Source organism: Pogoniulus pusillus, chromosome 9 (assembly GCF_015220805.1).
Source record: "Pogoniulus pusillus isolate bPogPus1 chromosome 9, bPogPus1.pri, whole genome shotgun sequence".
Lineage (NCBI taxonomy): Eukaryota > Metazoa > Chordata > Aves > Piciformes > Lybiidae > Pogoniulus > Pogoniulus pusillus.
This window is the reverse complement of record NC_087272.1, coordinates 17,819,207-17,833,144: the sequence shown is the minus strand read 5'-3', so window position 1 is coordinate 17,833,144 and position 13,938 is coordinate 17,819,207. Positions and strand designations below refer to the sequence as shown.

The 13,938-nt window shown below is 36.0% G+C and overlaps 1 protein-coding gene across 4 annotated transcripts in view; it reads right to left on the bottom strand.

Moving 5' to 3' along the window:
* Positions 1-444: 444 nt before the first annotated feature.
* The window catches only part of TMEM144 (transmembrane protein 144), a 21,019-nt gene continuing 7,525 nt past the window's right edge, over positions 445-13,938 (bottom strand). For 3 of the 4 annotated variants that reach the window (XM_064148718.1, XM_064148716.1, XM_064148717.1), the window contains exons 3-13: positions 13,350-13,546; positions 12,006-12,128; positions 11,547-11,646; positions 10,953-11,033; positions 9,465-9,546; positions 8,328-8,401; positions 7,343-7,461; positions 5,439-5,558; positions 4,889-4,986; positions 2,853-2,906; positions 445-2,200 (exon numbers count right to left, since the gene is read on the bottom strand). In XM_064148718.1, coding sequence (XP_064004788.1) covers positions 2,117-2,200; positions 2,853-2,906; positions 4,889-4,986; positions 5,439-5,558; positions 7,343-7,461; positions 8,328-8,401; positions 9,465-9,546; positions 10,953-11,033; positions 11,547-11,646; positions 12,006-12,128; positions 13,350-13,488 — 1,074 coding nt within the window. In that variant the 5' untranslated portion in view covers positions 13,489-13,546 and the 3' untranslated portion in view covers positions 445-2,116. Of the gene's footprint in view, positions 2,201-2,852; positions 2,907-4,388; positions 4,458-4,888; positions 4,987-5,438; positions 5,559-7,342; positions 7,462-8,327; positions 8,402-9,464; positions 9,547-10,952; positions 11,034-11,546; positions 11,647-12,005; positions 12,129-13,349; positions 13,547-13,938 lie in introns of those variants that run through there. The other variant, XM_064148719.1, reaches the window with a different exon arrangement.

Below are 13,938 nucleotides of genomic sequence, written 5' to 3'. Positions count from 1 at the left end.
GGTGTAAACAGGAGCAAAGCAAGTCTGGGCAACCCAGAGTCCTCAGACTCAGTTGCTCCAGGTTCTTTGTCCCCTTTCCTGTGGTTGCTTCTCCCCACAGCAGAGAGAGGGAGAGCATGTTTGGGCAAGCCAGGACCAGTTCAGGCCTATTTGGGCTTACCACGATAGGTAAGTAACAGTCAAGGATCTGTCAAGAAGAAATTTTGTCTGACCTGGGTATTTTTTCTTTTCCAGTGACAGCGATTGGGGTGGTACATGTTGTGCAACTTGACTTGAAACCACTCCCTCAGATGTTACATCAAAACTGGGAGAATGCAGCCTAAATTAATTACTGGAAAATAGAGGAAAATTATACTGAAAAGAGTAAGCAATTGCTCCCCATCAGGGTGAAAAGAAGTACTATACTGGATTCCAAAAAGCAGTGGCTGGTATAATATTCATAAATTGTTTACAACAATTAGAAAGCATGTTTATTAAATTTGCAGATGACATCTGGCTGGAAACCACTGCCAACTTGTTGAAGGACACAGTTAACACACAGAGAAACGCCTTGAGGGGTTAAAAAAACTGACAGACATCAAATTTTGACACTTGGGCAGGAATAAATATGGGATAGGAAAAAGCAGGCTAAGTAACAGTTTTAAGATAAAATCTTATAAATAGTAGGCTAGGGAAGATGGAAGGAAGAAAAGAGGAATTATTATTACAATCTGAACATGTAACAATATTGAGCTGTGACAGCAAAAAGTGTCATACTATGATACGTCCTCATGAACAGAGCTTGCAAACTGGACGAAAAAAACCCAACTTACTGCTGCTCTTCTTGGATCTTGTAATCTTATTGCCATGTCTAGTTCCTTTAGACAGATCTTATCCATTTATTTCAGAAAAGAGAAAGAAAAAATATGGGTACACTACAAACAAGAGGAGACTGCAGAAGGTAAAGGCTAACTGAAGGAAAGACTAAAGGCAGGCTCAGGTAACACGTTTTGCATATATAAAAGTTAGCTGCCATGAGGAAGAAAATCAATTGTTCATATTAATGGTGGTCATGGAACAGTGGACATAAAGATTCCTCTTAGGGAATTTCCTTTGGAGAGAAGGGCTTTCTAGAAGGATAGGTAGTTAGAAGCTGGCTATTTTGCCTAAAGATGTTGTGGAACTTACTTTTTTATTTTTTTAAAGAAAAAAGTTTGAAAACAACTGTCAGAAGTGATTTGCATATAGATCACCTTGCCTTGTACAGAACAACGACTGGACAGTTACAGCAAAATGCTTCAATGAAATAAACATTGCTATTAATAATTCTTTAAGATTTAAACATGCTACATAGAAAAATATTCAGAAACTGCTTGGAGTTATTTGGAAACAAAATCTGAATCACCTAAGTCATACTGCAACATAGAAATGTTTACTTGCAACTGGGAAAAAAAAAAAAAAAAATCAAACTTCCACAACTATTTGCATCCTGGTCCCAACTTCTACTTAATGTTTTTGCAACTAAATAAAGAGTTGAGCAGCAAACATGAGTAATTCTTTTTACAGCATCTTTTATTCCCCTGTATTTTCTTCAAAATTCTGAAGTGATTGGAAGATTATGCTTTGGTGACTTTAAAGAATGCTTCTAAATAAAAAAAAAGCCTAACATCTTCATCATATCAATTCCATAAAGAATATTCCAAGATATATTTTCTATTTGATTCAGTTAAATATTATAATAAAACAAATCAGATGGCAAATACCTACAGTATTACAGATTAAACGTTAAAATCCCTTTATCACAATACTGAACCGCAGTTTATGATGACATGAAGTTTAGTACCTGAACTAGAAAGAAATTAATATATTAGTCATTAAAAAAATCATTTAGATTTATTTAATATTCTTTCATTATTCTTCCTGTTCCAAGAAATGCAGAAAAAAATACTTCCAGTGCTTTTTTAAAAATCATGTAAAATGGAAACATTTAGCAAAGGTTTTCTTCTTCACTTGTCTGATTCAAGTTGGCATAAATACTGGACCCACATTTGGAAATGTATTATGTCCTGCGATACAGCATTATGGTCTTTCAGATGATATTAAAACAGTAGCACCATCTACTGGCCCAGAAGTCCTTTCAAACTTTAGAAAAAGCTGTGGAGAGTGATCCAGCCAAAATGATGCAAAACGCTACTGACAGTAAGATGTAGTTTTTCAGTCCCTGGATAGGCAAAGGGAGGAAAAAAAAGAAAGATTATGTTGCAATAATAGCCATCACTTCACCAAAACATAAAATACAACGAAGAAATAGGGTATTGTTTTATGACTAAATTAATAAATCCATTGCATGAAATGGTAAATTGTTTGTAACAAATTTGCCATTCAAAATAGTTTTCATAAAGTAATCTGTGATGCAATGCACCTTGTAAAATAGTCACAAAATTGACTCAGCAATTTTTACAAGTATGTTTAAGGGACTTGTCTACTTTCGGATTATTTTTCAGCATTAACACTTATACAGAGACTATTCTAAAATGTTGGAAAAAAAAGACTAAAGGTTTGGTGAGTCACAGAGACCTGAAAAACAAACATAACATCTAGTTCCTGATCTAAGGATGTCTAACACATTTTACACAGTCACCAGAAGCATTACGAAAGATTATCTCTAATGTCAAGTTAGGTTCCAGGGGGTCTGGAACTAGATGGTTTCTATGATTCCTTCCAACCCAAATCATTCTATGATTCTATTATTGGAAAAGTCAGTATTCCGTGATACAACTTTCAGTCTCACAATGTGATACTTGTCAAGAGGAGAAATTTAAGAGCTCTAGAGACAAGCAAGAGAGACTAGATAAGAGACCTAGTATGACTACCTTGATTTCTTTAAATACAAGGACTCCCCACATTGCAGCAACAAGGCCAGGACCCTAAAGAAGAAGATTCATTTGTACATTACAGAATTTCATTAAAATGCACTGCTGCCTTATCATTACTTTTCTCAGGGTAGTTGAATTTTGTCTGGTTAATAAATTAATTACAGCATTCATAGCAAAAGCATAAACATAACTGGAATCTTTATGAAGTAAGACACAATAAAATATTTAAGAAGGGCTACAGAGGAAAGAGAATTTTTTTTTTTCAGATGAGGCAAAATTTCTCTCTAATGACACTGTGGAATCTGCACTGGGTGATATATGTTCTCTTAGTAGGCTTCAAATAACATGCCTCACTTTAGTTCAAACTACAGTCTATAATGTTACCACATTTGAGAGGACAGTTCAGGTTTATCAGCAGCTACCATGGATATTCTTAACATATTGTTTCTTAGTCATGCTAACAGTTAGACAAAGTTTGATTTTACTGCTCGGTATGACACCAAGAGCCTGGAACATGAATGTATTTCTGGTACAGCACACACCTGTCAAAGCACAAAGTCAGCCAGCCAGTTCAGGAAAACTACTGATTATCTTTGATGTTGTTGTACATATTTCCTAGCTGACAGCAAAGAATGATACACAATGATAACTTTCAGGCACTGCTGGTAATATAGTTTTCCCCCTGTGGGAGCTACAATCTGAATTTTCATGACTGATGAAAACATATTATCTGAGTATTAATCAAGAACTGGCTCTCTGTTAAAACGCTTCCCATCAGAGCTGTTAGAAAAAAATGCCTGATAGACGTTGTACAGCGATCTTCCTCTTTCTACATCCAGTACAGCTGATAGGACACAGATACAGGCCAGCAGGAAACATTGTCTCCTGATGAATGTATTTGTGGGTGCTGTTTCCCAGTGAAATTGCCAACTATTATTTGAATAATAGCCAAGATGCTATTTTGCTTTCTAGATAATGTATGCTGTGAGAGGAACACATTTTAGAATTGAAACATATTATAGGGATGTGATGAATAGCTGTCTGAAATCCTCTCTAGGATGAAGTAAAGCAGCAGCTTGGAACCTGTGGTTCAGATAGGCACTTTCTCATCAGTGCTGTCCTTAAATTTTTCATTTTGTGGTTTTTATATACTCGCCCTTCAGGCATACTGATAACTATGTTAGTTAAGCTGCTTGCCATTAATCCTTCAATTTCCAATTAGAATGATCTCTTTTCTCATTGCATACTGCAGAATTTATTCTGATTTACTGCATCTTGAGGCAAAGCTTAATCCCTATTCGCGTTGTTTCACTAGTTTGCTTCCAAAGTACAGCTGTTCAGCAAAACTTCTTCTGACATTTATGAACTTCCATTTTCCAGAATATACTGCATCACCACCTAGGAGACTGGCAAAAGAGTAAAGGCAAAATTTATTTTACACCTAGTGATGGAATTTATTCAGCTTCTGGAAATTAACAGTGATTTAAAGGTACAGTATCATAAATAGGAATAGAAAAGACAAAATGGGCCAACCTATTTTTCCTTCATTTGCATAAGAACATTATTTTCAGCAATATATAATCTGTTCTGTTTGTTCAAGAACTGTAAAAAAACATAAAAATAGCTGACTTAACTAAGCCAAATGACTGCTAGAGGAAAAAAAATCATAAATGAAAACATCCAGAACAAAATCTACTTGCTGGAATGAAAGCATAAAATGTTTTCTATCTTAATCATTTCAGCTTACTACTTGATATTGATAGAGTTCTGTCTACAAAGGCTTTGGCTTTTGCATAATCTGAAGACTTTCTTTTGGGTTTTTATGCTAGGCGTTGATCAGGATGGTGCTTGTCACACTCTTCTATGGTCCTAAAGAATCAAAGGCTAGCACAGACAAGCTGATGAACCAATGTAAACCCTTGATTAAAGTGCTCTAGACACATCTTAATTAGAACTTAATTTCACAAGTGGAGGGGGTAAGAAACAACTTTACTTCTAAATCTTGTCACAGATTTTAACTTTTATATACTTACTGCAGTAATTATTGGAAAGCTGACCACAGCACTGAGATAGTGATTGGCTATGAACCAGCAGCAACTGGCTATTGCCCAAAGCACACCAGAAACAAACCCTAGAAAAATAAATTCCAGTCAAAAACATGCATGGCAAGGTATAAACAACAATTTGTGGAACATTTATATTTATAACACAGTACAGAAACAGTATATATGTATTTTACTATGTTAACTATTTTCACAAGCTGGCTCTGACAAAACCAAAGACCGAGGGATAAAATCAGCTACTGTAAACGAAATTCACAATTTTCTGGGAATTTTACTCTCCACTCTGTCAGAGTGAGTTTTTGAAAAGCTGCCAAATGAAACATCATTTTGTTCTTGTTTCAGATTAACTCCCAAATTTATCATTGTTTCCTAGTTGTAATTAATTAATAGGTGCAACCTTTCAGAAGAGGCAGAAAAGCAGACTTCAAAAGTAAACTACAACTCGAATGCTTATCTCGAACTGCAAAAACGGTCAGAAGAAATAACTAAAATTAATTCCTAATTTAAAACACAGTCATACCTGGCAATATAGCTTGAGGATAAACATTGGGTTTATTTTTCTTGACTGCACAGTAGATCAAAAAGTAGATGGTACTTGTAAGAAATATTCCACTGAAATGTGCAAAAACATAATCTAAATCTGAAAGAGAAATTACAAAATTAGTCTAAAACATCAGTTATTAATTTTACCTAAATTTCTTTCACTGATAACAGTCAGACAGATTGAAAAACACACAAGGTACTATTGGTAATGACTCAAATTCAATTGCTTTTGTGACCAACACAGCTGCCAGTCTGACTGTGGATCTATGTGGTCAATATTAAACATGAATTAACTGCTGTGTTGACCCTGGGATTTATTATAGGCTTTTATGCATTTCTGTGAGTTATTTCTAGAATTCTATTAGCCAAACTACTGAATTAATTTCTTAAAACCTTAAGAAAATCTTCAGGTGAGGCTACAAAACTGAGGTGGGGATTGCACATAATTACATCCTCTCCCAACCATCTACATGTGTATTCCTGTATATAGCCTTGTTTCTTTTCCATACATTTAAAGCCAAGACAATTGCACTTTGTAAGCTAAAAACATAACAGTCTTGCCTTTTATGTGCCTTGAAGAATGTATCACTGTTTTGATCACTATAATCATCAACAATATCAAATAACTTATGGACTTCAGGTGTGCTCAAGAGAGTATTTCCAACATGGTAAAGCAGAAGCATCTGGCAAGGTGATCTCTGTCTCCTGGGAGCTGCAATTTCTCAACAGGAAAGGCAGGTACAGTAACGATAACATCTGCTGTGTCTAGCTGGGGAATATATCAGTTTCAGTACTCAAGAGAAAAGGTATGTAACATAATAAGCAAACTCTTAACAGCAACATTATGCAGCTTCAGCTGTAAGCTGCTGCTGTATTACCTGATAGATTACACACTAAATATTTAGGAAAATGTTTCTTGGGAAATGTAGTTTAAAATTGGCAATTAGGCTTATGTTAAGAGGTTTCCATTTAAAAAAATGAAAAATATTAATTATTATATTGTTATTATGATCAGTTATGATCAACTTTCTCCTCTTCCTTTATTGGTGTACTAATTTGGCAATTGGTACAACTTGTGCCATTGTTTACCTCATGTTTCAGGCATATGAACTTTGTGGTTTTAGAGTGCAAGTATTTAATGCCTTTTGAAATGCATCTGTGAGTTAAGTATGGTATCCTCTGGGCTGTTTCTCACTGTTCTTTTAGTGGTGTAATTCACTTCTGAGAAAAAAAGCAGTGCAAGTACTGAGATGATGACAACACACAACATAGGGCAGAACTAATAAGTTGTCACAGTCTAAGTGTCCAGAGAAGGGCGACGAGGCTGGTGAGAGACCTCGAGCACAAGCCCTACGAAGAGAGGCTGAGGGAGCTGGGATTGTTTAGCCTGGGGAAGAGGAGGCTCAGGGGTGACCTTATTGCTGTCTATAACTACCTGAGGGGTGGTTGTGGCCAGGAGGAGGTTGCTCTCTTCTCTCAGGTGGCCAGCACCAGAACAAGAGGGGACAGCCTCAGGCTGTGCCAGGGGAGATTTAGGCTGGAGGTGAGGAGAAAGTTCTTCACTGAGAGAGTCATTGGACACTGGAATGGGCTGCCCGGGGAGGTGGTGGAGTTGCCGTCCCTGGGGCTGTTCAAGGCAAGATTGGACGTGGCACTTGGTGCCATGGTCTAGCCTTGAGCTCTGTGGTGAAGGGTTGGACTTGATGGTGCCATGGTCTAGCCTTGAGCTCTGTGGTGAAGGGTTGGACTTGATGATCTGTGAGGTCTTTTCCAACCCTGATAATACTGTGATACTGTGATATTTTCAGGCATATCAAAAATACCATCTTTATAAAAGCAGAACATACTCCACTGATAAAAAAAAAGTACGAGTGACCTTACCAAATTGACTCGCTCCAGTGTATACAGTTTCATTTCTTCTTCCATGGTCCTTGATGTAAAGTACTGGTACAAAACTGGAACCATAGAGTACTCCAGCTACTACAGCCAGGCTACATCCTCTTTAAAAAGAGCAAAAATCAGAGAAAATAGCCTACTGTTAATTAGGGAAGTATCAACACACTAAGACAAGTGCAGCATTGCAGTTAAAGACTATGTATCATATAAAAATAGATAAAAACACGGTAAAAATAGTGCACTCTAGCACATTCTTATTTTCTAATGTAGAAATGGTTCAGATGTTATTTTTCTTATACTTTGTGGACAAGCAACATAAGTAATTCCTGCCCCAAGAGCCTGCAGTCTAGATTAATGAAAAATCACCTAACTAGGATTTCTTAAAAGTAGAGCTAGGCTGAAACAAAAATATAGTGAAAACTCTCCCACCTGCAGCTTCACTGCTCAGCCTACATACTCTATAATAGTTTTCCTAAGTTCACTGCCTCTTTAGGCCTCCCTTTCTCTGCCTCCAGTCCTGACAAAGGTACCTTGCTAGCTGCTGTTTCCACCTTGGAACACTTCTGCTGTCTTCTTACCATGCTGCCATGCCTCCTCCAGATGTGTTCACTTGGAAGCATGTTATTAGCAAAGGCTACTTCTAGGCTGGAGTGCAAATCAACGAAGTGACACAAAACCAGCTCCATAATTACTTGGTCACTACTGCTATTTACTTTGCCAAATGTTACTACAAGTAGTAACTAAAAACTAGTAAGATAAAGCATACTCAACAGTGCTAAGGAAATAATCTAATGAACTGTGGAGATATTCATATATAAATATGCACACTACACCAATTTAAAACCTATTACTTATCAGTGCACGGCTGCACTAGGAAAAGCACAGGATACAAATTCTGCTCTTATGTTGCATTCAACTACTTTCTCTGGCAACTTGGCCCGCACCAGTAAAAGAACTGCTAATGACTTGCATGAGTCTCTTTTTTGCTGGAGAAAGGCTGTCCACCCATGAGTCATCAGAGGTATCTTCTGAAGCATTAATAGACTGCAAAAAAACCAAGACATTTCACACAAGTTTGGTTTAGTTACAGTTTTTTAAAAAATCTCCAACAATTTATTAAAACAAGCAGTTTTGCTCTAAGAAAATAAAATGGAAATAGAAGGAGAAACAAAAAGATTTTGCAAACATACACTGTAGAAAGTAAGAAGGTTTTTGAATAAAATAGTATCTCAGTTTATGAGTTTGGATATGGACTCTTTTTTTGCTACATAGTAAAGCACTCACTAGCATTTTTTAACCTGCATTTGAGTAGAGCTGGCCTGTCCTTCTTTTAATTTGATGAGTAATTCAACCTGTAGATTTGATTTATTATGCAGGTTTGTCTTTTGTTGACAGCTTGGTTGTTAATATCTGAATAAGACCATTTTCAGAAATTTAACATCCCTGTCTGCAACTTAAAGAAAGTTCAGTTTCTCTTTAATCCTGCAATTCAGTCTACTAGACAAGAACCTCTAGTGAGCACAAAGCACAGCCAGAAAACTCTGCAGGGGATTCTACTCAGGTAGCAACCAAGTGCTGAAGTAGACTAGTACACTGGTAAAAAGAGACCTATTGTTCTCTACATTTTGTTGCATGCTTGGAGCACCAGAAGGAGCAACACTCAATCAATACACCTCGACCTCCTACCTATGCCACAGATGATGCTGAGAACCAGCGACTTGTCTCCTGCCTTTGTAATGCATCAAAAATTGGGTCACTAAGAGTTATTGTCTTTCCTCTAACTACCCTTCTAGTTTTAATTAAAATGGTTTGCCCCTCTCAGACACAAAACCAATATACACTGTCTTTTATATAATCTCTGTTATAATGAAAAAGGTCTTCAAAGCCATTTAAAGTTGACAGTAGTGAAAGAACACTTGAGAAAATATTTTCTGTTTCTTGCATTTGGCTGGACAGACAGGATCCACAAACTGAATATAATCAACGCATATTTTGGTAGTTTTATGTAAACTACCATAAATCCTAGCATATATACTTAACATCAAGCAATTTTTTTTTTTAATGGTTATGTACTTTCATTGTAAAATAACAACTGCAGAGTACTTACACTTTCTCTCAGTAAAGGTGTGCTTTCTAATGAAGCTGAAGAACTCTGGACTTCAGTTTTTATAAACAGAAATATGACAGCACTCAGGAGAGAAAATACAGAAATAAATATCATGTCAGCTAATACAGAAATAAATATCATGTCAGTTCATAAGGATGTAACATTCTGCATCCAGACACCAAAGTTACATTTAGAGGTACATTATTTTCATTATTACCCTAAAATCACTTCAATAAATGTTAATAATTTTAACAGTCTTAACAAGCAACTTCAGTAAGTAGTCTTTGTATCACTTTATATAAGCTCTCTTCTATGCTTGAAGACTGAAATGTCTCCTCTTTATAGTGTACAGTTACAATCATATATTGCTTTACAGCTTCCTTTTGCACCAAACCACACACACAATGGCACATCTGACTGAAACGTCTATATGGAAAAGCTTAAATTGTACTGAACTGGATCAGTGTTCAAGGAAAAAAGTCAAATTTTTAGTCTTCTATTGCATGTGAAGGATACTGATCCTTCAGGGGTTTATGCACACATGGAAGAAGAGGGGGTATTGCTCAGAGCTACTCCAGTGCACTAAGCTAATAAAATGAGGAAGAAAGGGTAACACTACTACTCGTACCTCTGGCTCTAGGAAATCAGGTAAATATGTATGAACCGAACTGGCAGAATCTGTTTTTTATGAAAGGTATTTTAATAATTTAGGAATTCTTTCTCATAAGTGTAAACAGCATGTCTCTGAAGGATTTATCTCCAACTGAAGAAATAAAAATAGAGATAAAAGGATGTTAGCCTACTACACCTGGGAATAAGAGCCATCCTTATGTTCCTATAAAGACCTTCCTGGCTACCCAGTTGGAAAATAAGAACAGTGTTACATAATGGAGATCCTCCTTCCTCTGTGTTTGGACCAAAACATGCACTCATACAAGTAATAAAAAAAGCCCTTTCAAGGACCCCAAAGAACGACACTGTTTGGAAGCTGCTCTAAGTGAAGCTTAAGCGTTACAAGACAGGGAGCTATTGTGGACAACAGATAATGCAAGCCTTTGGTTTTTCACAGACTCTGAGTGATCTGGGAAGAAATCTTGTGGCATCATCTAGAGTTAGTGAGGCTTTATACCCCTTACTGACTAAAGTCAGATTGCAAATCTTTCAGAGGTTTTCTCACTAAAATTTTTCTAGTAAGCTTTTCTTCTCTCATGAAATCTGGGAAAAGTGAAACATTTGAATAACCAAGCTAGGGAGACATTAAGTTTATCACTGCTTTGCCTGAACATGCATTTGATCTCAGAAATGTATTTCTGTGTTCATGAATAACCATTTCACCATTGTACTATTCTGAAGTACAACACTGACCCGTTAAGTATGAACAGCTTATGAATTCTGCAGTATATCCACCTGCAAAAAAACTGCCCTCTAGTTAAAACACAAAACATTTATCTCCTATTACAGAAATTTATTGTAAGGATATCATTTTACCTTAATAATGAAAGTCCAGCTCCAACAGAATTTAAGATTGGTCTTGATACCTCTTCTGGGTCAATTCCAAACCAACCAAATCTGGAATTTTAAAATAGTTTCACTGAGCTGTACTGACTGCATACAAATAGCTAAATTATAGCCCAGTCTTCAAAATCTTTGCTCATGCAAATAATTCTGCCTAAGTTTATAATTTGCAATATTGGATCTATGCTTCAGTTGGCTTGCACAAAGCTGCATCTATTGTACAAAAGTAATCTTTATGCTAATATACACTGACTTTTAAAAAATAATAAAATTTTATCAGCCCATGTTGGAGATGGAAAATACAGTGTACTATTTCTACAGTACTGAATACATTATTTATTCACTAAGTTATGTTAATGAACATCACTGCACATTCTCTTTCATACTGAGATTGAGAAAACTCAAAACCAAAAAAAGCAAATGTAACCTGAGTATTTTCCATCAAGAGAGAAAAAAATCTTATATATGTGATAGATCCTCTTTATTTGTGACAGTGTTTTCACTGTGGTTATTAATGAAGAACAAGTGACATTACTAATGCATAACTTAAGACTTAAACACACTCACCTTGAACTTGCCCAACCTGTCAGCAAATTAAAAGAAGCCCATATCAAAAGACCAAGAGCTAAGCCAATAGTTTTAACAATAGGGACAACTGCAACATTGCCTGAAACAAAACAGAACAAAACCAAACCAAAATTAAAATCAGTTAAATACTAGACTCTGATCTTGCATATTTTTGCTTTAGTGACTGTTCAGAAGGCAAGAAAAGTAAGCAACTATGAGGTCATAGCAAATAATTTTTAGAAAAAATAAATGCATTCAACACACTTTTCCTCAATACCATTTTAAAAGTTGCTGATTAAGGAACAATAAAAGAACATGTGTTGTAAGGGTACATTAATAATGAGACTTAAAAACCCCAAATAATGACTACTTTATATATGTAAAAGTTTTTTACTGCTATTTTTAATATTAAAAGTTATTATTACTTTGTGTTTCAAGAAATAGAATTTTCACTCTCACCTGTTGCCCACACGAAACCCCCAACCATAGCTAGAGGCCAAAACTGGGGGCAATTCTGGATTAAATTGACCACCAAAGACACTAGCCATATGGAGGCACAGAGAATCCACTGGAAGAACATTCCTATGGAAAAAGCAAATGCACACTAGAGAACTTGTACAGTATGGAATGTGTGAATCTCTTAACATACTATTATAGATAAAGACTACAGAAAAAATTGGAAGCTAGGTACCTATTTTGTGAACTTCAGAGAATCATGTTACAATATGATAATAATAAGTGGTTTAGGGTGGGTGTTAAATAATCTGCCAACATTTTCTTTACAAGTAGCTGCAAAAGACATTTTAGTGGACAAAGATTACACTAGCCCTGATTTTCAAACACATGAAAATTTTAACAAGCTTCTGACTAAAAGGATATTCAGTAACTGCAAACTTCTGCCACTACCCAAGTAGCAGCTAGCATGGATAACTGCAATGGACAAAACTCCTTCAAAGCTCAGGGCTCACACTTTTTCACCAACCCAGGACACCAAGGATGATAGAACTTTGGGCAGATCTCTTTTTTCTCTATATAGATTCCCTAATGTCAAATAGGCTGAGCTAAGATTTCAAAGCCTAGTTGTTAGGACCATATTTGGGATGAAAAAAGAGGCTATATGCAACATATAATACAGATACTGTCACTGCAGTAAAATGATGGTAGATTTATATTCATCTAAAGATCTGGTAAATGACTCTTCCTCAAATAAAGATGCAAATACAACATGAACCTATTACAGTGAAGTGATCAAAGTCCAAGTAGGAAGTACAAGCAGTTGCTTCCTCATACCAAATCACCAGATAAAAGTATTAAATATTTTTTTGGGGGGTTTATGTTAGGTCCAGAATTGAAAGGCACTACAATACTCCAAAACAACTTTAACAGCATAAATAAAGCTGTATGCATTTAAGAATCCCCACAAGGGAAGAAAAGATATTTTGCTTTCCATTACAAAATGCTAAAGAAATGCACATTATCACACAATCAACCAGGTTGGAAAATACCTCTAAGATCATTGAGCCCAACCTATTACCTAATTAACTAACTAATTATCATTGTTAAACAAAACATTAAAAGGCTCTTCCAGAGATCTGTCACAATATACTACCACTTTACACCTCAACAAGAGCAAAGAAAATTAAAACATGGTCTACAGATTAAGACAGTGATATTTTTAACTCTAACTATAGAAACTCTCATATCTGCTGGTAAAATATTATTCCCATTAGCAAAACCCCCAACAAAACCAAAACCAACCAACCAAGCAACACAAACAAAATGGAAGAATATAAATAAGTTTACCATCACCAGTATCAAATTTCTTAACAGGCACAAAGTTTGTACCAAACAGAAGGACAGCCATTGTGGAAGAGGTAAAGCCAATAGCTAGATCTGTTCCATTGCTGACATTAAAGGTACTGTAAGGTTTCCTGATGTTCATCTTTGTTCTAAAGATGGCTCTTTCTATGGAGATGCTTTGCTGCAGGTCCTGACAGATTCTGAAAATCAAAGAGTGGAATTAAACGTAGCATCAACCTAGGTCAGAAGTATGAAACTTGGAGGACTCTACTTATCCATCTCTCAAAAGCTGGAAATAAACACGAAGTTAGTATCACAGTATCATCAAGGTTGGAAGAGGCCTCATAGATCATTAAGTCCAACCCTTTACCACAGAGCTCAAGGCTAGACCATATAACCCCCAAAAAAGCTACCACAGAATGTGAATGAAATAACTTAAGAACAGATGTATGTTTCATAATCAGTGCCTGAAAACACTCAATGACATGAATGAAGAGATGCACTCAAAGATTATGATGTCTATCAGAAGCCCTGACACTTTAGGGAGACGCTCTATCAAAATATTCCGCATTCCTGTAGCCAAAGAGAGGTC